Genomic DNA, 21,242 nt, shown 5'->3' on the forward strand with positions numbered 1-21,242 from the left:
TAAAATTATTATACAAATATAATTAAGATAATTTTTTAATTAGCAAAACATTAATAGTAACAAAATAATGCAAACTTTTCAAGATCCTAGAATACTTAGATCTGAGTACTTGAAAGTTAAGAAAATATTTGAGTCACACAGAGTTTTGGCTTCCATCATGGTTCACAGAAAAAAATTGTTCCTTCTTAGTATGTGAGGTAAGACAGATCTAAATTTCATTCTAACTTAGGGTCTGTTCTTTGCACACAAAATTAGTTCACAAACAGAAATTGCGCTTGTAACTGATTGCAACCAGAGAGGCTAATTGCAGACCCAATTAGCTGACTTGAGTCCTTAGAATATAAGAGCCTTTGCTTCTGCAACTAATTGTGGACCTGACCTGATATTATATGGAAACTCTTGTTTTTCTCTATATATTTTATTCAAAACTAGAACCAGCAACAAGGCTCCCACTTTGCAATGTTGACAAGTACAAAGTTGTGATAGACACAGTTTGCATAAACTTCTTCCCTCCTGCACTCTCACCTCTGACCCTTCAAAAAACTTCCAGGCAGTCAGCACTGCAGACAAGCTTAATACCAAGGAGTCGCCAAAGTAGTAAAAATTTGAAAGTAACGGTAAAGTAGGTAATAAAAAAATTTTTTTGAATGAAAATGTCTTACAATTTTAAAAGGGCTATAAATTAAAAGGATATAAAGTAAGTGGGAGAATAATCTGGTCAAAGAAACTAGAATTAGCATTATTTTACATCTGATATCAAAACTAGTTTTCTTCTAGATTACAAACCCTCAGTTGAAATAAATACATAATAAATATGAAAGTCTTCTCTACTGTAGTAATTTTTGTTTGTTAGCAACATAATAATCCATCTTAAAGATAAAAGTGCTTATTATATATTTTCTAAGAGGTAAGTACAAGCTTAGATACTTTTCTCAATTGAGCACTTAAAAAAAACATTTAGACCAGGTAGAGTGGCTCCCACCTTAAATCCTAACACTTTGAGAGGCTGAGGCTAAAGCATCACTTGAGGCCAGGAGTTTGATACCAGCCTCAGCAACATAGACCCCTGTTTCTACAAAAAAATTGGCTGGTCATGGTGGCACCTGCCTGTAGTCCCAGCTACTTGGGAGGCTGAGGCAGAAGGATCGCTTTAGCCCAGGAGTTTGAGGTTGCCGTGAGCTATGATTACACAACTGCACTCTAGCCTGGGCAACAGAGCAAGACCTTGTCTCAAAAAAAAAAAAAAAAAGACAAGACCATTGCACATTTTTTCACAAGAGAATAATACTTGGGCTTTGATCATATAATATGTGTTTTAGATTTTATAAAAATGACTTGCAGACATTAAATTAAGTTTCAGTAACATCCAACTGTCATCTCCTACTTATTCCATAGACAGAATTCTCAAACTATATCTTTTTTTTAAAGATATGAGGTACCAATTTCTCATGTACCACATCCCCTGGGAATCCATCAAGAAAGTTTCAGCTTGGTACAACAGGCTTCTCTGTCGCATGCACCAGGGACTTACCTATAGAGTCCATAAAAATAGAAGTAGATGAAAGTGAAGCAATTTTTTTTCTCTAAACACACTGCAAAAACTTACCTGTTCAGTCTAGTAATTTCATTTCCAGAGTTGAGATGGTTTCACTAGTCAAAATGAGTTGGTAGGATTATCAGGTTCAGGTAGGCATTTATTACAAGTTGCAGCCTTCTCCTCTGTTTCTCTTTCCATAGGAAATTTGCTGTAGCATTAGCTCTACAAATAATAACACATGCTGCTAGCCAGTTGGGACTATCCCATCTTGTCTGAACCTTTAAAGTGAAAACTAATAAGCTGATAAATGCATAATATATTGTAGTTGTGGGCACTTGGTTATTTGTTTATGCAGTTTTGCACACATGGGAATGATTACATTGTCCATACTGGTGATCACAGAAAGGGTAACCTTTCAGTAATGTTTTTGACCACAAAATATTTAGACAGTATTTTTAAATCTATGGCTTGATAATATGAACATTAAGACAATTACACATTGCAGAATAACCTCTTTGAAAGGAGTAGTCATGAAACTTGATAGACTTTTATATATTTCAGGCAGTATTCTTAGATGTAACAAAAATTTTTAGCTATTTTTAACCCACAAGAGAGGTGCAATGCTGTGTTGACTGTCTGAAAAAACTGACTGGCCTTGCAATTTTATAAGATAATAAAAAATCATCCTTTCCAGAATATATAGGTTGACCTCCTATTTGGATATTGCATATTTTTTATCATTTTTATTAATGAAATATAATTATAACAAAATCATCTACAGTGGTTCATAGCAGGAATGGAATATGAGGGTCTATTTTAAGCAAAATCTATCAGTCAAATAGGAATGAACTGCAACAAAGAATCCTAATTCTTCTAGAAAAACCAGATGTCTAAATAAAACCTATAAACTAATTCTACTTCCAGCTTCTTTGGCCAAGTTATTTCCTGCACTTTTAATTTAACCCCTGTGTTTCTTTATTATAGCACATCACTTGATGCTACATATAAACTCAGTGGCATTTAGAAATATATGGACATTAAATGAGATGTGCTTAGTACACAGCTCTGATGCCCTGAGCAGGTATATGAAGCCACTGCCAGCCAATTAGACCCCCAGGGATAAGTTTCCCCTCCCCTTTCTCTTCCTCCTTTTAAGTAAAAATAGGAGATGTATTGAGGGAGGATTTTTTTTCTTTTCTCTATGTAATCTTTCATGCCATTGCCAATTGATTTAATGACTAAAAGGTCATATATATAGTTGGACTTCATATCTTTTCCCTCTGCGCATTATTTCAGCAAATTATCCTTGGGATTAAAACAATTAGTGGTTTCCAAAATACTTCATTCCATAAAAATTGTGGATCTTGTTATTATGAATTTCATGAAAAACATTTTCCACCTTGTCTGTACTGTCACAAAAGCCTAAAAGGAAAGACAGGAAAACTTACTTTTGTGTGCAACTGATCATACACTGGACTGAGAAAGTCCCAAGTGCTGATAAGACAGTTGCTTCCTGACTCTATTTTCTTCTCCCAGGAGATGAGAAGTCAAACTCATGTCCCTTTGTGAACAGGGCAAGGTAGAGGATGTCAGCCAAGAGTGTTAGGTCTGACATTACGATTTTACTATGTCTCTAAGCACATTGGCATTCTCCTACTTTCTCATATTTGAGTTGACAACTCAGAGACAAGACAAACTCTGTTCCTTCCACCTCAGGCTGGGAAATTGGGACTTCCAGTCAAATCTTTGCAGTCTTAAAGATATATTTTGACAAGTAATATGGAATCTGTAGTTTAGCTATAGTGTTGCCTCACTAGATCCTTGAAACAGGTGTACTACCAAGATCTCCCAGACAGGATTTTCCAGAAATATTCAGATCTTTTGGGATCAGGAACAAAGTACATTTAAACTTTAAAACATTTTTATAGCCCAAACTAAAACATATTTGTATTCATTCATGTTATATTTATCCAAGTAATCTAAATCAACACTATTCACTGGTTAGATCAGAATTGGCCCCATGACCCTGCAATATGAAATTATCCAATTAGTCTTGAGCTATTTGATGTTGAATGACAGAAACAACATAGAACTGGATGTCAAGTACTCCATGCTCTAAAAAGAATTTTGCATCTACTAAGATAAAACTATAATCTTTATAATCTTCTTCATTCTCATAAAAAATATTAAAAGACTTATTTAGTGATTCTCAACCTTTTTGGTATCAGGACCCTTTACACTCACAATGATTATTGAAGAACCTAAATATCACTGGTTTAAGTAGGTTATATCTATCATTATTACTCTATTAGAAACTAAAATGGGGAACCTTTAAAAATATTTACTAACTTATTTTAAAATAATAAAGTCCACTACCAATAATCTAAATAACATATATTTATAAAAAGTAACTATTTTCCATAATAAAAAAAATTAATGAGAAGAGTATCATTATTTGACAAGTTTGCAAATTTCTTAATAAAATATGATTGGATTCTCATATCTATTTCTTATTCAATCTGTTGCAATGTTGTTTTGGTTGAAGCATACAAAGAAAATCTGGCCCTACACAGATAAGTATTTGGAAAATTAATAATATTTTATATATTTTATAACCTTTTCAGATAATTGTGTATCTTCCTCTCTGTCTCTATACTAGATTCTACAATGATAATTATGTGTTAGTTGCAGTGTGGAATCTGAAACTATATCAATAAACTTTTTATATTTTGTAATTTATGAGAGAATAAGATTAAAAAAGGCAAATAACATCTTAGTATCATTTTGAAAATGGTACTAAGACCTAGGGTTTTAGTACCCCAGACCACAATTTGAGAATCACTAGCTTCTGTTAAATATAATGCTATACCAGCCACTGACAAAAAGTTTGAATAGGCAACAACAAAAATTAATAAATGGTATTTGATTAAACTAAAAAGCTTCTGCACAGCTAAGGAAATAATCAATAGAGCAAATAGACAGCCCTACAGACTGGAAGAAAATTTTCACAAGCTGCACATCTGATAAAGGGCTAATAACCAGAATTTACAAAGAACTCAAGCAAATCAGCAAGAAAAAAACAAACAAACCTATTAAAAACTGGGCAAGAGATATGAACAGAAGCTTCTCAAAAGAGAAAGACAAGTGGCCAATAAACATATGAAAAAAATGCTCAAAGTCACTAATCATCAGAGAAACACAAACTAAAACCACAATGAGATATCACCTTACCCCATTTAGAATGGCATTTATCAAAAAGTCCAAAAACAATAGATGTTGGCGTGAATGCAGAAAGGAACACATATACACTGTTGGTAGAACTGCAAATTAGTGTAACTTCTATGGAAAACAGTATGGAAATTCCTCAGATAACTAAAATAGACCTACTGTTTGCTCCAGCAATCCTACTATTAGATATTTACCCAAAGGAAAAAAAGACTTTTCATCAAAAATATACCTGAACTTGAATGTTTATTGCAGCACAATTCATAATTGCAAAGATAGGGAATCAACCCAAGTGCCCATGAATTCATGAGTGGATTAACAAAATATGTATACCGTGGAGTACTACTCAGCCATAAAAAAGATGAAGTAATACCTTTTGCAACAATCTAGATGGAACTGGAAACCATTCTCCTAAGTGAAGCGTTCAAGTATGGAAAAACAAATATCACATGTACTTGCTATTGAATTGGAATTAACTGATGAGCACACATGTGCACAGGGGGAAGTAAAACTCAGTGGAAATCATCCAGGGGGAAGGGAGGAGGAGGGAAGGGACAAAAACCTACCTAATGGGTACTGTGAACACTATCTGGGTGACAGGCATATCTTTAGCAGGGACTCAAGTATTACAAAAGTGTTCATGTAACCTAAAACGTTGTGTCCCCTTAATATTTTGAAATTAAAAAAACAAAAGTTTTGGCTGGGCGTGGTGGCTCATGCCTGTAATCCTAGCACTCTGGGAGGCCGAGGCAGGTGGATTACTCGAGGTCAGGAGTTCGAAACCAGCCTGAGCAAGAGCGAGACCCGTCTCTACTATAAATAGAAAGAAATTAATTGGCCAACTGATATATATATAAAAAATTAGCCGGGCATGGTGGCGCATGCCTGTAGTCCCAGCTACTCGGGAGGCTGAGGCAGAAGGATCGCTCAAGCCCAGGAGTTTGAGGTTGCTGTGAGCTAGGCTGACGCCACGGCACTCACTCTAGCCTGGACAACAAAGCGAGACTCTGTCTCAAAAAAAAAAAAAAAAAAAAAATTAGCCGGGCATGGTGGTGCATGCCTGTAGTCCCAGCTACTCAGGAGGCTGAGGCAGCAGGATAGCTTGAGCCCAGGAGTTTGAGGTAGCTCTGAGCTAGGCTGATGCCACGGCACTCACTCTAGCCTGGGAAACAAAGCAGCACTCTGTCTCAAAAAAAAAAAAAAAAAAAAAAAAAAAAGTTTTAACAAGAGAAAGTCCTTACCCTTTTGGAGGTGAATCCATTTGGCCTTTTTGGTTTGAGGATGTTTTCAAAACTCACCAAATATATGTACTATGTTTTCTACCTCCACATAACAAAATCCCCTGATTTCCTTCAATAGCCCCCCCCAAAACAACTATCCATTTTATTTTAATCTAACTGGCACTGAGTGTACTATATAAATAACCCATATAGGGCTCTCTCTTGCCATCTCTTGGTATCCAGTCTCTTGTTCTCCAGTATCTTGTGCTTTCACACTATAATTAAAACCTGAGAATAACCATAATGTCTATATCACAGTTCTCCGGATTATTACAAGATGCTGGGCATGGTGGTTTACACCTGTAATCCTAACACTTAGGAAGACCAAGGCAGAAGGATTGCTTAAGGCCATGTGGTTGAGATCAGCGTGAGCAAGAGTGAGACCCTGTCTCCACAAAAAAATAGAAAAATTAGCTGGGTGTGGTGGTACATACCTGAAGTCCCAGCTACTTGGGAGGCTAAGGCAGGAGGATCACTTGAGGCTGCAGTGAGCTATGATGACACCACTGCACTCCAGCATGGGCCACAGAGCAAGACCCTGTCTCAAAAAAAAAAAAAAAGAAAAAGAAAAAAAGAAATGATGTTGATGTGTATTCATTTGTGAAGTATGTCACATACTCTCTTACTATTTTTTACCATTAGAATACCAAAGTTTTTTTTTAATGAATTAAAGCAAGCAATTCCAGATTATTTCTGCCTTAACTCACTCTTGCTCAGCTTGCATCCAGTATGCTTTCTCATCTAATGGAAGAGAAAGGGCTGGAGTCAGTGTCACTGCTATTGTAACCCTGCGTATGCTGCTTGGAAGATACGAGGCATCGAACGTCACTGATCACTTGTTTCACAGTGAGGAAACGATCGAGAACTACCGCTCCAGACCATCAAACCGAGGCATGGATGACTACCATCTCAGGCGAGCGTCGCCATCTGAACAACAACTACTTTGTAACCAGGAATCTATAGTTAACCCCTTCCCTGCCTTGAGAGACAAAAGAAACCAGGAGTGAACCACAGAGTACTAAACCGAGTGTTCAAGAACATGTGATCTGCTGCAACAACAAGGGCCTGTCACAGAGGCACACACAGGTTCTGACGGGTCTTTGTCACTGAACATGGCCTTACTCCTGTCCTTGGGTTTCTGTACTGCTGTGAAAGAAAAGCCAGCCCTAGCAGAGCTGGTTTTCTGGATGCACAGAGCAATTAGCATCGTCTGACGGGTGTGTTCATGTGAGAGGAGGGACTGGGAAAGGCAGTGGAGGTAATGGTGAAGATGGAGAATTGATTGCCAGAAGTCATTGATGAGCTTCCTTGGTTCAATGGAGGAGCCAAAATAGTAGTCGAATAACTTCAGAAGGGCATCTCTCAGGTAACTTTCAGTGGTGTGAAATGGGGGCAACAATATTTGGCAAATGCTCATTTGAGAAAAGATGGAACATTCTATCAAACTGGGAATATTTTGTGGATGACGGCGTTGGCCCATGTTCCTTTCTAGAGTGATGGGGCCGTGAAAGAGGCCAAGTTCCTTTCTAGAGTGATGATGAGGAGAGAGTCCGCCCCTTTCTGCCAGTGCTGATTTATTCTGCGCTGATGAGGCCATTCTTCGAATTCCCCGAAAGTTCTCCAGATCAGAGAACCCAATTTTAGAAGAGTTGAAAGGAGGGGAGGGAATCATGAGAATACAAAGGAGAAAGGGCTAAGAATTTAAGACAGATTCTTTAATAGGAGTTTCACACTCATTCCATTCACTTGTTTGGTGATTTCACAGGTGCCGGCTCCAGTGTAGTTTACAGTCAGCTTACAGGAGCTGGAGTGGTGCAGGGGAGAGGGGAGGTGGACAACAAAAGGAAACAAACAAGCCAAGAAACATGTAATAACAAAATGAGAAAGGGGTAGTAAAGAAGGGGTGCAAGAGAATGACCATGAGGGAAGACCAAGGACCCTCTTAGAAAAGGGGGTTCAGGCACACCTCATGGTGATCATGGCCTATCAACTCTCTGCTCTTCTGCTCCCCTCTTCCACTTTGAAGGACCTTTCTGATTACATCGAGCCTGGCCAGGTAGTCCAGGATAGTCTCCTTATTTTAAGGTCAGCTGACTAGCAACCTTCATTCCATTTGCAGCGTCATTTCCCGTTGGCCATGTAACCTAGCGGAGTCACAGTTTCTGGGGATTAGTGCAGGGACATCTTTGGAGGGCCAATATTCAGTCTACCACCACAACAATTAAAAATTAAAGTTAGGAAAGAGCCAAAAGCTCTTCGTCCCTTCTGGAGTTCTTTTCTGCTCACGTTTGGTGAGTCTTGTCTTCTCTTTTATGTAACTAAATTTCTCACAAGAGCTAAATATGTATCGATAGCATCTAAACTTTTAATATATAATAATTGTAGATTTCTGTGATCTTGGACAAGAGACAAGGCACTTACCCTGAGTTTCCTTATCTATAACATGACAGAACTGAGGTTGATAGTCTCTCAGAACTCCCCCAGTGTTCCTAATCTGATGTTTAAAGAAAACCACATCTTTGTAGATGATATTCCAAAGTGTGATGTCTCAATGACACTGGGCATGTCCGCTGAGCTCCCCACAGCCACAGCATCCTTGTTGATAGCGTCCTGGTTAAGTCACTATTATATTTGATATATGCTGCCAGCACTGATGAGGTCTTTTCACCTGCATATCAACCCAGGTATCTTGTGAATACAGAGAACATTAGAGTAAACCTGACTTTTAAAAAAACTGACTCCCAACTTCTGTTCTGCTGATGGTAATGTACATTACATTGTGTATTGTCTAGAATGATCTGTTGCTTGCCACAGAATTTGTTGTTGTTGTTTGTGCTTTTAAAGTGCACATACCTTGTAACATTAAAAACCTTATGTTTATACAGCACGTTACAGTTTACAAAATGTTTTTGTATCTGTTACTTCATATGATCATCTATAACAATGTTTTGAGGTTAACATGTACTTCTTTAAAATGGGTCCATTTGTAGGGTTAACTGAATATCCAGTTCTTCATAATTCGATGTAGACATTTTACATGCATCCTTGATCAGTGGTAACAGAGGTACCAAGTAATTTGTTGGAAAACTGACCTCAAGCAGTTGAATGAAACACAGACTTATTCACTCACATGCTGCATATACGGCAACAAAGTGATCAGACATCTTTTATATTTTAAATTGGACATCATCTTAATGAGACATCTTACACTGCCTTTTATCTTTGCTTTTGAAAGGAAACGCATTCATGGGATGCTCTCAGGCACTTTTCTTAATCATATTTTATTCTTTAGTCATTTCCCCTTCCTTTTTATAGTCTTGCTATATAAGTTACTCACAATACATCTTTCTAAACATTTATCTGAATATAGGTAGAATTATACATATGCAGAATCTGAAGAGTTACAATATCGCAATCACACATCAAGACAGCATTGGAATCGTAACTGTCTATATTAGCTTTTATATGTGGAATGGTTCTCTAAATTATTTGAGAGATTGATAATATTTCAAAAATGACTCTAACAGCCCATTTGTCCTTCTGCCTCTTTAATTCTTAAGTCCATATGCATAAAGCAAAAGTGAGACTTTTAGATGAATTACAAACTCATTTAATTTCCAGACGTTGTCTAGTGTTTAAACACTGACATCAAAGCAAAGAACTAATTATCAGGGTTCATTTGGTCTGAAGCCCTGTTGCCTGAATTGCTATAGTTTTCCTTATGCTGAAAGGAAATCTGTGTCACATCTTGAAGACGTAGTATGTAAAATCACTTTATCTATAGCAGTTTAACTTGAAACATGTGTTTGGGCTCACTAACCACAAGGAGGCATTGAAGCATCTCTTCAAAATGTGGAAAGCAATTTTATAAAGAAAAAAAAGTTGCACCCACAGTTGCTGAATTTCATGTAAGCAATTACACCTGCTTGTGAGTATGCATGCCTTTTAAGTTTGTGTTTTGATCCACATTTTAGAAAGACCTGAAATATCAGCAGAAAGTGTTGCTACTGTTGTTTGTTTGTTTTTTTTTTTTTTTTTGGAAGGTTTTTGGACAACAGTAATCTATATATGTTTTCCTTCTGCTCTGTTTCCAGTGGGAAGGAAGGCAAACTGCAGGACTTTTATTAGTACTGACAAAGTAACTGCGTTAACGTTTCTTGCCGTTTGAAGGTTAAAAGTTCTTTTTGACTGTGAGCAGAAGCCTATTTCTTCAGTATTAGAATTACTTAAATACATGCTCCTGACAGCAAGAGGGTTTATCTGAAATCTGTGTGTCAATTTAGAATGATTCTGGGACACATCCTCAAGATGTCACATAGGAAGCACAAGTTAAAAAGCCAAAACAATTTTTTTAACCTGAGCATAATTTTCTTACATGTCATTTCAAATATCCATGTTAAATGTCAGAAAATTTCTCCACGTTTTTGTAACCTTCATTCTCATCTGCTTTGTTGGTATTGAAAAATATGAACGTATCTGTTGCAGAATATGCTGCTTAGCGTATCTTCCAGAATAACGCTTAATTAATTCCCCTGAGAGGCAAGGACCTCATTCTAAGGAATTGGGTTGTTTCTGCAAGACGCTTCAGAGAAAATTTTTTCCTGGAAATGTAGACTGTGACCTTTTGAAGTTCTCATGTGCCATATTGCTATATTGACTTGCTCTTTCTGGGATTTGACGCCTTGTTTGCCTTCTAGGATATTCCCAGCCTGTGCGAGAACATATTGCCGATTTCAACACACTGCAGAACATGCAGCTGGGGAGACTGTGTGACATCTTAGGTACAGTAAATAGTTTCACACAAATGACTCTTTGGAATGTTTACCAGTGGATGTTGATAAAATGTTTAATTTTTTGCTTTTTTTTCTCCTCTACAAGAGCTCAGCTTTCTAATCTAACTTGCCTGCCAATCAAATGTTTTATTTTACAAAACAGATTTATAGTGAAGTCAACTTGAATAAAAAATGACATTTTAACCAATAGACTCAGTACACTTAGGCAGTTTTTAAAATTGTCATTGCTGCAGGTTTAGATAAGAATTTCTCTCTTACAGACCGAAATCATCTTCATTTACCAATCTTACAGTGAGAGCGAGGTGAAAATTTTATATTTGTGTCAGTATTGTCTATTAAATTATCTGGGGAATGAGTGGAAGGTGGTATCAGAAATGAAACATTGTGTTAAGAATAAGAAGGAAATTAATATAGATTTTTTTTAAAGAAGATTTTATTTAAATGTAGAGCATCTTATTAGACAATACAAAGTACCTAATGGAGGGAATTTTTACAAATACAGAGCTTGATTGAGTGATAGATATATCTTTGTAAAAGCCAAGTTCTGATACTGGTTTGGTCAGTTTTTAATCAGACGCCAATCTGCAGCCAGGAGAGAAAGATGCCTGAATGTGATGGCTTTGGGTAACACTGCCAAAGGCCAGATTCAGATTAGGTTCAAAGAATATAGGTTGCAAAGATTAAGTAACAACATTGAATCAGTGAGGTACTGGCCCAAAATTCAGGATTAAACAAAAATTAGATTCTTGTTAGTTATCAAATGAGAACTTCTTTGTTTTGTTAAAATATAATTGCTTTGGCCCTTATTTAAGCAAAACAAGGAAGGATTTTAAATTATCAATGACCAACTTAGCTGGCTCCCTGGAATGACATACTTTACATGATTCATATATATTTCAGCATCATTACTATTTTATAAATGCCATTTGGTAACAAAAATGCATCAGTACTAGAAATTTACCGTGTCCTAAAATAATAATCGTATAATTGCTTTAATCTATTATCTAGGCACTAATATTGTTTTTCAGCATTACAAAAAAATTTTTAATGACTGGAGATTGATTTGTTAGTGCTAAGCTATTTCAGCTAAAAACCTGACTGAATGGAAACCACTGAAGTGCAGCAGAGGGCAGACTTTGCTCTAATTTATTTGAATTAATTTCTTCTTCAGCTTTTTATATACCCTTCTATATATAGTACAAACCATCACCAAAGAATTTCTTTACAAAAGATTCTCATTATTAGAAAAGACTTGAAAGTATTAGGCTTCTATTTTAAACAATTCAATAATTCAGTCTGTGTCCACCTGCAATGGAAAATTTTGCTAACATGAACGTTTCTGAGAAATTATGAACCAAATGCTTTTTCTTGGTACACTATCTTCATGATATAGTAACGCAATCATAAAACCTCTTCAAGAGGAGTAATGAAAGTTTAGAAATAGTAGTTAGATGAAAGAAAAAGTACTTTCTTATGAAATAAAAAAATGAAAAACCTAGACAAATTAGTAATAATTTTATGGAAAAATAAATAATTATCCTTTTTTGATTGCATTGAGTGATAGTAAATCTCTGATTTTTGTCCTTATTCAGGGGAAGCAAAGATAATCCAATCATGCTGGTAAGACTTGTCCTGAGATATTGGCTGTGAAGCCACGGTTGTCAAGTGGAGGCCCCAGTGGCTAGTATTTTCAACTCCCAGATGAGTTAACCAAGAGAGTGGCTGGTTTTGACTATTGACTAGCAATCAAAACAACTTTCATCTTCATATCAATTCCTTTCCAAAATTACCCGTCAATGAATTTTGAACATGTGTAGATTCATGGTGAAACTACACTAATACTGGATATTAGAGTTAGTGGTATGTATTCCTTTGCCAGAAATGAACAGGAAAGGTGAAGCCAGCAATGTGATTTGTTATTGTTTGTAACCTAGAAATTTCTTCCCAAGAAAAAGTTTATTTTTCTTCCACTACAGAGTCTGTAAGTTTTTTTTGTTGTTTGTTTTTGTGCCCCCAATTCTTTTATACTGAAGGAAAAAACCACTAGTTTGGTTTTAAAACCACTACTGTAGTTAGGTAAGACAATAGAGTCTTCTTTAAAACAAGACTTGGGGTAACTATTATAATTCGATCATTTAGCAATTGGTTGCAAGTGATTTAATTACTTTCTCCTGAGTTAATTTATTTTGAGGCTTATGTGGCAATTTCACAATCAAATGGGAGCCACTTAAATATTCACATGTATGGAGCACCTACTCTAAGCTTAGCACTGAGCTAGTTTAGAAAACATCACCACCCATAGAGCTGAGAAGGAGAAGATTTCTCCTGCATGCTGTAGGTCTAAGTGTGTTCCCCTTTCCGAATCTCTCCATTTCTCACATCCCTTTGGTCAGGCCACAAGTCTTTACTCAGCGGCTCCTAGTACTCCACATAGTATCAGAGCTTTGGGGAATATAGGAAAGACTGTAAATATTGCCTTTAAGGAGCTTAGCAAGACAAGACTGATAGATTTGAAACGACAGGATGGAACAACAGAGCTCACTACCCCCTTGTGTTACATCTCGAGGCGCTGAGCAAAAGGAGCACAAGCGTGGGGGCCAGGGCAGGGAATCACCGTTGGCTGCCCAGTCAGGGTGGGCCACGGAGCAGATTCATGCACCTGTGCCATTCCTTGAGCACTTACTATCTGCAAGGTGCTGCACTGGGTACAGCTGCAAGGTGCTGTACTGGGTACTTTCTTCTATATTCTTTCTGTTTAATACTAAGAAGTCTATGCCCCAAATGGTTTTATTCCCTGTGTTATAGATGAAGAAACCAATGCTTAGTAAGGTTAAACGATATGCTCGGGCCCTAGGCAGCTGAACTACAATCTAATCAGTCTATGCTCTGTGTACCCTGCCAAACTGAACAGAGGAATCTTAAAATCCTCTCTTGGCCCTACCTGTCCAAGAAAACGTTCCTCTGAGCTTCCTTAAGTACTGGCCTGCATTCTTCATTGTGCCCACAGCCATTGCTGTGTTCCCCTGTGTCTAGCGAATGCTTTGTCCCTACAGATCGGTCAACTATTTTGTGAATGAATGAATGAATGAATGAATGAATGAATGAATGACTTTACTGGCAGCTGATTTCCCATTCCTACTCCCTAAAATATTGTGCAGCACAGAGTGGTTAATCTCATCTCACTATTCCATTTGGATCCAATACTTAATTAGAATTTCTTTCTATATACATATAAGATGCACATCTTAAGAAGGAGAACAGTTAAGAAAGTGTTTCCTTTAAACCAAGAATCACTAGATGAACTATTTAAGTAATCTACTCCTCTTTGGGAATGGAGCAGAGGACAGGTTGGTTTCCTGACATAATCATTGCTATGGTTATAATCAGACCATTTTTTTGGACAGGACAGTCCCTGAATTGGCCTAGTCAAGTCCAGACAGAAAATGAAATTGCAATTTCATCAGCTTTCTAAAGTTAATAGCTCTGTTTTATAATTTACTGAAGTTAATGGGATAAATGTTTAAAGCAGTATGCAATTCCCAATGATGTTAATGGGAGTTGTGTGGCTAAATCCCTATGTATTATTTGAAAGTCCATTTCAGTGGTACCTCACAGCCCCCCTTCTGAAGGAATCGCTGCAACTATTTTGTTAGTGATGGTGTGATTTATCTTTTCTTTAGGGAAATGCTAAAGACTAAAAAGGTCAGTTTGATTGCAAAAATTAAGGTTGTACAAACAAAACCAATCTAAATTAACTTCAATGTGGCTTTTGGATCTGCTCTTTATTTTAAACTGCACAACATCAATCAGATGCCAGAGTTCATAATGTCATTTACCTTTATACCAGTAATTAACATTGTGCCTGTTGTTTTTAGATGCCAATGTGAACGTCATCTACATCTGCTCCCATTATATGAATGACGAGTTAATGCTGTATTACAGTAAAATCCTAAGTCTACACGGAGCTGTCAAATCAGGGAACCCTGGGGACAGAAGTGACCTGAAGCACAGGTTCAAAATTATCACCCCTGAAGCTGTAAACATCTTCCCTGTGAGTTTGTCTTCTAATTACTACGGCTTCAGGGATGCAGTAAAATTAAATTGGAAATTTTATAACTTGCAACGCTCTGGTACACATCAGTGAAATATTATTGCAAGTTTTAACAGCTTTACTGATTAGACTACTAGTTGGACTGTAGGAAATAAATATCCCAGTTTAACTTCCAGACTTAGTTGAGCTACCCCTGCCCAGTTTCTCTGTAACTGAAGCCTAATTGCAGTTATTGGGTGGCACCATCAAGTAGGTGAATTTATAACAGGTACCATTCTTTTTTCTTAATTTTGTATGGAGGACATCAAGGCAGGGAAAGGCCGGGCCTGTCCACAGTCACAGAGCTAGTTAGGGACAGAGTCTAAACAAGGCCCCTGTTTTCTGATTTCTACCCAGGTATTCCTTGTTACTCCATGGTAGTTTTTCCTTAGGGGAATTTTGCCTGATTTACTATTTCAGATGGTTCATAATGAACAATGTTCAGTTTTTATTTAAATGTGTACTGACTTCTAGTGAGTGGAATGAGTTCTCAGTGGAATCCCATTCCTAGACAAGAGCCTTTATGAAATTCATGGAACCATGAGGGCAGCATTCTAGAATATGGCAGTATAAAAGATGGCTTGAAATGAATATTTCTATATTTTAATAAGGATTTAAACTTTCCATGTTAAACAACCAACATTTTAATCCCTAATGGACTGTGCAATTTTTAGGAAAAAAAATTTTGTATAATTAAAGACTCTGAATTTGCTGATAAAGATAGCTCTCTCTCCATTTACAATTGAGATGTACCAAAGTCAAGTCTCTATCTATCACAAGAGAAACTGATTGCATACTTTACACAGGAAGCATCTATGTGTTGGTTTACTACCCATTAACACTTTAGATATACCATGATTTATCATAAAGTGGGGAGAAAGGAGATGGGACATAAGAAAAGGCCTGCCAGGGCTGGGGAGGGCTACTATGACATTTCTAGTCTGCTGGTATACTCAGTGAATTGTCATCAGGGTTTATTCTCTTCTATAAAGATGAGGATTTTATTTTTTCTTAACTGGGCACCTCAATATTACTCCAAAGGCCCTTTGCTGAGCTGTTTCTTTGGCACCATTGGCTGTGAAAGACAAAGGCAAGGCCATGGACTGGGGAAGCAAGAGAAAGGACAGGTGACAAATCATCACCACTTACTTATATTCGTAGGAACCCTCCAATATCCTCCACCAATGCAAAATTTTCTTTGGTGCTTCCTAACTATTCCTTGGCCTCAATGGCATAGTTACTGTGGACATTAGGAAGCAAGGAAGAGAAAGAACTATAATTAGTGTTTAGTTCCTGATTTTCTCCAGTTAAACACTTGAGCTAATACCTGCTAGCTGCTAGTAAGGAGTTTCTGCACATCTGAAATGCTCATTTACATTGACGATGTATAGAATGGGGAAGGGGCACTAGATTTAGGAGAAGGAAAGTAAGTAACTAACATTTACCAAGTGCTTAACATGCATTTTCTCATTTGAGCCTCAGAACAATGCAACAAGGCAGAAATTATCAATCTCCCTTTACGGATGAGGAAACCAAGACTCATTCTCTACTCCAAGGTTACTAGTAGGACCAGAGTGTGAACCAAAGTTAGTCTACCCCAGTCTATCATGAATTGGAATGACTGCTTTGCTCCTGGGTGACCTTGTGGCCTTGGGCAAGCCCCTTTACATCTCTGGTCATCTGCTCTTCATCTACAAAATGAGGTGATAGATTAGATAATTTCAAAGTCTTCTCCAACTCTATAATCCTATATTGCCTGAGAAATTTAAATTTACCCTTGCCAGTGCACTCCTCAACTTCCAAGCAGGAGATTGGCAGTTAACATTCACCGATGCACCGACTTATAGTCATAGTAGGTTTGCATCTTTTGGAGTAAAAACAAGTAGGCAAGGTTTTAAGTACTTAATACTTCTCATAGTTTAAATTATTTGAGTAATCAATCACTCGTAGGCAATCAACTTTTTAAAATTCAAAAATTAAATTCTCACTTTCAAGTCAGTTCCTGCTCATGTTTAGCCATTGCTTTATTTCTTTTTAATGGATTTGAGAGATTGTATCAGTGCTGATTTTCATTTAAATGAGTGGCTTTAAGGAGATTTTTTTTAAAGCATGCCAAAAATCTGTTTGTACATTTCTCTAAGTTACTCTACGTTCCTTGAGTTTGTAATGGTAAAATGTATGCTTATAAAAGTCATAATGTCTATTTTTGGACACTTTAATGTTTACAAAGATATCCTAAACAACTACCTTTGTCTCAGGTCAAAAAAAAAAAATCAGTGTTGATAAATTAAATGTAGCCTTAATGCAATGGAAGTAGGAACATTTTAGATTTTTTGTTATCTGTGTTAATCCACTGCCTGGATTTGATGGTACTGATTTGCTCCAAATGGTCCTACAAGATGTGTAGTCAGTAATGTGTCCTCGCCCTCACTCACTCACATTTGAATCTATATTAAACTCATATTGAACACAATGCTATGGTACTGTCTTACCTGAAGAATAAGGCATGCCCATAGTTGACTATAATATGGGTCTAGGTTAAAAAACAATACACACACACACACACACAGATTGAGGTAGAGTATTTGCCAGTAGAAATAAGCAAACCTAGAGGAGACAGAAATCCATCCTGGCAGGAAAAGTGCTCAGAACTTTAAAGTTAAGTTCTATTGCTGCATCTGTCATCCCCTCTTCACATCTCATAAACCCACCAGAACTTCACTACCGCTCTACAAATAGGGGAAATTTTGGCAGCCGTGGCGTGCCAACTGTTTTAGCTGGGTTTGGATCCTGCCTCAGCTGTTTACTAGCTGTGTGACTTTGGGCAAATCACTTGCGCCTCCATATCCTCATCTCCAGAATAGAGACTGTTAATTGATACAGTGTTGTGTGGCTCCAATGAGAGAGCACATGTCAAAGGCTTTGCCCTTGTGAACTTGCCATGAGAGGGTTGCCGCCTTGGGATGCTCTTCTACGTGTCCTGAAAAGCCCAGCGTGGGCATCATAAGTCACCAGTTCTCCAGGACAGTTAAACATTTTTTTTTATGTTTCCTCATTGGAATAATTTATAGGAAAAGGAAAAGAGTGAAATAAAGAAGAGGGAAAGGCAGTGACCAACCAGATGGGAAACACACACTCACCAGGTGCTACCACTAGGCCTTGTCAAATGTAGGAAACATTGTGTTTCCTACAACTGCATTCTGAGAAGGATGTTTTAAAAATGGATTTAAACTTACGGTACAAAATGCATATTGCATAGATCTAAGGAGCTTAGAATAGAATACCTAATCTGGAAGAAGGGCCCAGTAGGGTAAATCATATAAATCTTCTCAGAGAAGCTCTGTTTTTGGCGTTTTATTGTCATGGTAAAATACATATGATATAAAATTTACCATTTTTAAGTGTACAGTTCATTGGCATTGTGTTATACATCCACATTATTGTACAACTATCACCACTATCCGTTTCCAGAATGTTTCATCATCCCAAGAAGAAACTCTGTACCCATTAAGCAATAAGTCCAGAAGAGCTCTGGTTTTAAAAGGAAAGTTATTTCAGAGCTATAAGGACCCTGCAGAGTTTTCTAATCCGACCCCTCATTTGAATATGGGGAACTGAGACTCAGAAAGGTCAAGTTTTCTAAGTCACCTACCAAGTTATAAATACAGTCAGGAAATCCAGGGGCTGCCCCAGTCCAATTCTCTTTCTTTCATGCTCAAAAGGCACCATAATCTCCAACCGTTTGCAAACAGATGCGTCTAACATTCCTTGAAACAGTTACTCAGCATTTCTCCACATTTTTATGCTGAATTGAGTAATTTTTCACTAAAATTGGGGGAGTAGGTGCTAGCTTACAAAATCCCTTGAACTCCCTTATGACTCAGGCACTTTTATCTTAAATGACTTGCATGACATTTTAGGGATTTTACTTTAAAAAGAGGATTTTTCTCTGTAACAATAATCACTACCATTTATTGAGTATCAACACAAAGCCATGCATCATGCTAAGTATTTTACGTTCAAAATCTTATTTTAAAAGTCTTAGAGCAACCCAGCAAAATGGATATTTTGATTCCCATTTAACAGATGGAGAAACTTAGGCTGAGGGAGTCTAAGTCACCTGCCCAAATTCATGTGCCTTATAAATGATAAAGCTGGATTCAAAACCAGATCTATCTGACTCCAAAGTCCCAGCACTTTCCTATATGCCATGCTGCCCTCTTCTCTAGAAGAAGCAAAACAGTCTTGGGTTCTTGGGTTCTATCCCTGGGTGCTGTCTTTCTCATGCCAATCTTCACCTGATAAAATTCTACCCGTTCTTCAGAGTTCGCCTCAACCCCAACCTCATTCAGAATAACAATACTAGCTAACATTCAGCAAGTGCTTTTTGTGTGCAAAGCACTATTATAAGTGCATTATCTCATTTAATCCTCACAACATCCCTCTGAGATGAATGCTTTTATTATACCCATTTTACAGATGAGGAAACTGAAGTGCAAAGAGAATGCATAATTTGCCTTTTCAGCCCTCTCCATCGGTGTGTGCCCTCTGCCTCTCTCTCCGTGCCTCTGAGGCACTCTGCATCTCCTCATGGCCCTTACCCGCCTGGTGTCAGTTATGTTCTAACTGTTCTTGTTTGTGTCCCCACTCCTTGAAGGCAGAAACATGCTTGTTTTTAGTTTGGGTGTGTGCTGCCCATCTGGCTCTGTCCTCTGCCCCAGTAGACATGCCAGAATGATCTATTAACTGAATGAGACCGTCACGTATATCGCTACGCTGCGTCTAATTAGTCAAAAACCAAATTTTAAAAGTTTTCATTGGAAAATGAATGTGAGTCTAACTGACATTTTCAAATATTTTTTATTTGTGACTCCTTCCCAGAGCTGTTGGCTAGAACCGTGCCAATCACCATAAAAGAGCATATTCTCTGAAACAGGCTGTGGTGGAATTTTGGAGAGAAGGTGTCAAGTGCTTTTTTCCTACTGAAGCACTTAAAAAAGTTGCCAGATTAGGACTCTGTATAGTGAAGAATACTGTGGGGCTTTTTTCTTCATTTTTTGTATTGATTTTCCAGACACTTTAGTGTTAAACCATGCCAGAAGTGTTGCAGAGATGAATCACTATTATCCAAAGGCCGCCAGCCTCTTTTCCTTCTGACAGAAGGATAATTCCACGTGGATCAAATAAATACAGATGTGTTGTAATTAGTTCTATTCCCAGAGAGCCTATTTCCCACACACTAAAGATGTGAGCGATTATGGAACCTCACCCCAACAGCTTTTATCAATTTAAACTGCTAAACAACGGGCTAGGTCATAACCCAGCCTGCTATTAATAATGTATTTATTATGTGCAACATTATAAATTAGGTGTACGGACTAGAGAAAGGACACCTTTTAACAAGAATAATATCATCTTCCCCCAGAAGCATCACATGTGCCTGGCCACTTACCTGATGTACAGTCCCAAGGCACTGAAACGAATAAAAAATCTCATCCAAGGAAAAGAGGCCTACATTGTCAGCGGGCTCCTGCACAGAGATGACTTAGCTGTGGCAGATATATTAGACATACCCATCCTGGGCTCAGAGCCTGAAGTAACTCACCTTTATACGAGCAAGTCTGGAAGTAAACGAATCTTTGACGGTGCCAATGTGCCAGTCCCTCCAGCAATATGTCACCTCTATAATCAGCAACAGGTATGTGAGGTGGGCAGTGAAGGTCTCTTCAAATATTTCACAGCCTTGTGACCTTGTGCAACTTTAGGTCTTCTGGAGCCAGCCCTACCCGGTGAAAAATAGGTGGAATACTTGAGTGTATTTGAGGGGAGGGGATCTACCACAGGCCTTTGTGTTTTAAAACAGCAGTCCCCATCCTTTTTGGCACCAAGGACTGGTTTCAGGGAAGACAATTTTTCCATGGACTGGCTGTGGGGTTAGGGGCATGATGAGCAATGGGGAGCAGCTACAAATACAGATAAAGCTTCACTCGCTTGCCCGCATGGCTGCTCACCTCCTACTGTGCCCCTGGGTTCCTAACAGGCCATGGACGGTACTGGTCTGCAGCCCAGGGGTTGGGGACTGAAGTTTTAAAGTGTGTTCCCATTGGTCTTGCAGAAATTACTGGGATTTCCAAAATATTTACTCATTTTGTATTAAGCATCAAAGACTCTGTTGAAATGCATATATCATTTGGACTAATCTGCTATCAATATTTAATGCCTTAACATGGATGAGTTCATCATCATCCTATCAGCTGGGCTAAGAAATATGAGAGTCCGGTTTGGCTAAAACTAGCGGGTTTGGAAAGTTCCAGGGA

At 37.8% G+C, this 21,242-nt stretch overlaps 1 protein-coding gene across 1 annotated transcript in view; it reads left to right on the plus strand.

Annotated features, from left to right (window-relative positions):
* The window catches only part of IQCH (IQ motif containing H), a 223,007-nt gene that overhangs the window by 123,788 nt on the left and 77,977 nt on the right, over positions 1-21,242 (plus strand). The window contains exons 12-14 of the mRNA XM_012740721.3: positions 10,740-10,823; positions 14,711-14,886; positions 20,351-20,623. Of these exons, the coding sequence (XP_012596175.2) occupies positions 10,740-10,823; positions 14,711-14,886; positions 20,351-20,623 (533 nt within the window). The remainder of the gene's footprint in view (positions 1-10,739; positions 10,824-14,710; positions 14,887-20,350; positions 20,624-21,242) is intronic.

The sequence above is a fragment of the Microcebus murinus genome, chromosome 6 (assembly GCF_040939455.1).
Source record: "Microcebus murinus isolate Inina chromosome 6, M.murinus_Inina_mat1.0, whole genome shotgun sequence".
Taxonomy (NCBI): Eukaryota; Metazoa; Chordata; class Mammalia; order Primates; family Cheirogaleidae; genus Microcebus; species Microcebus murinus.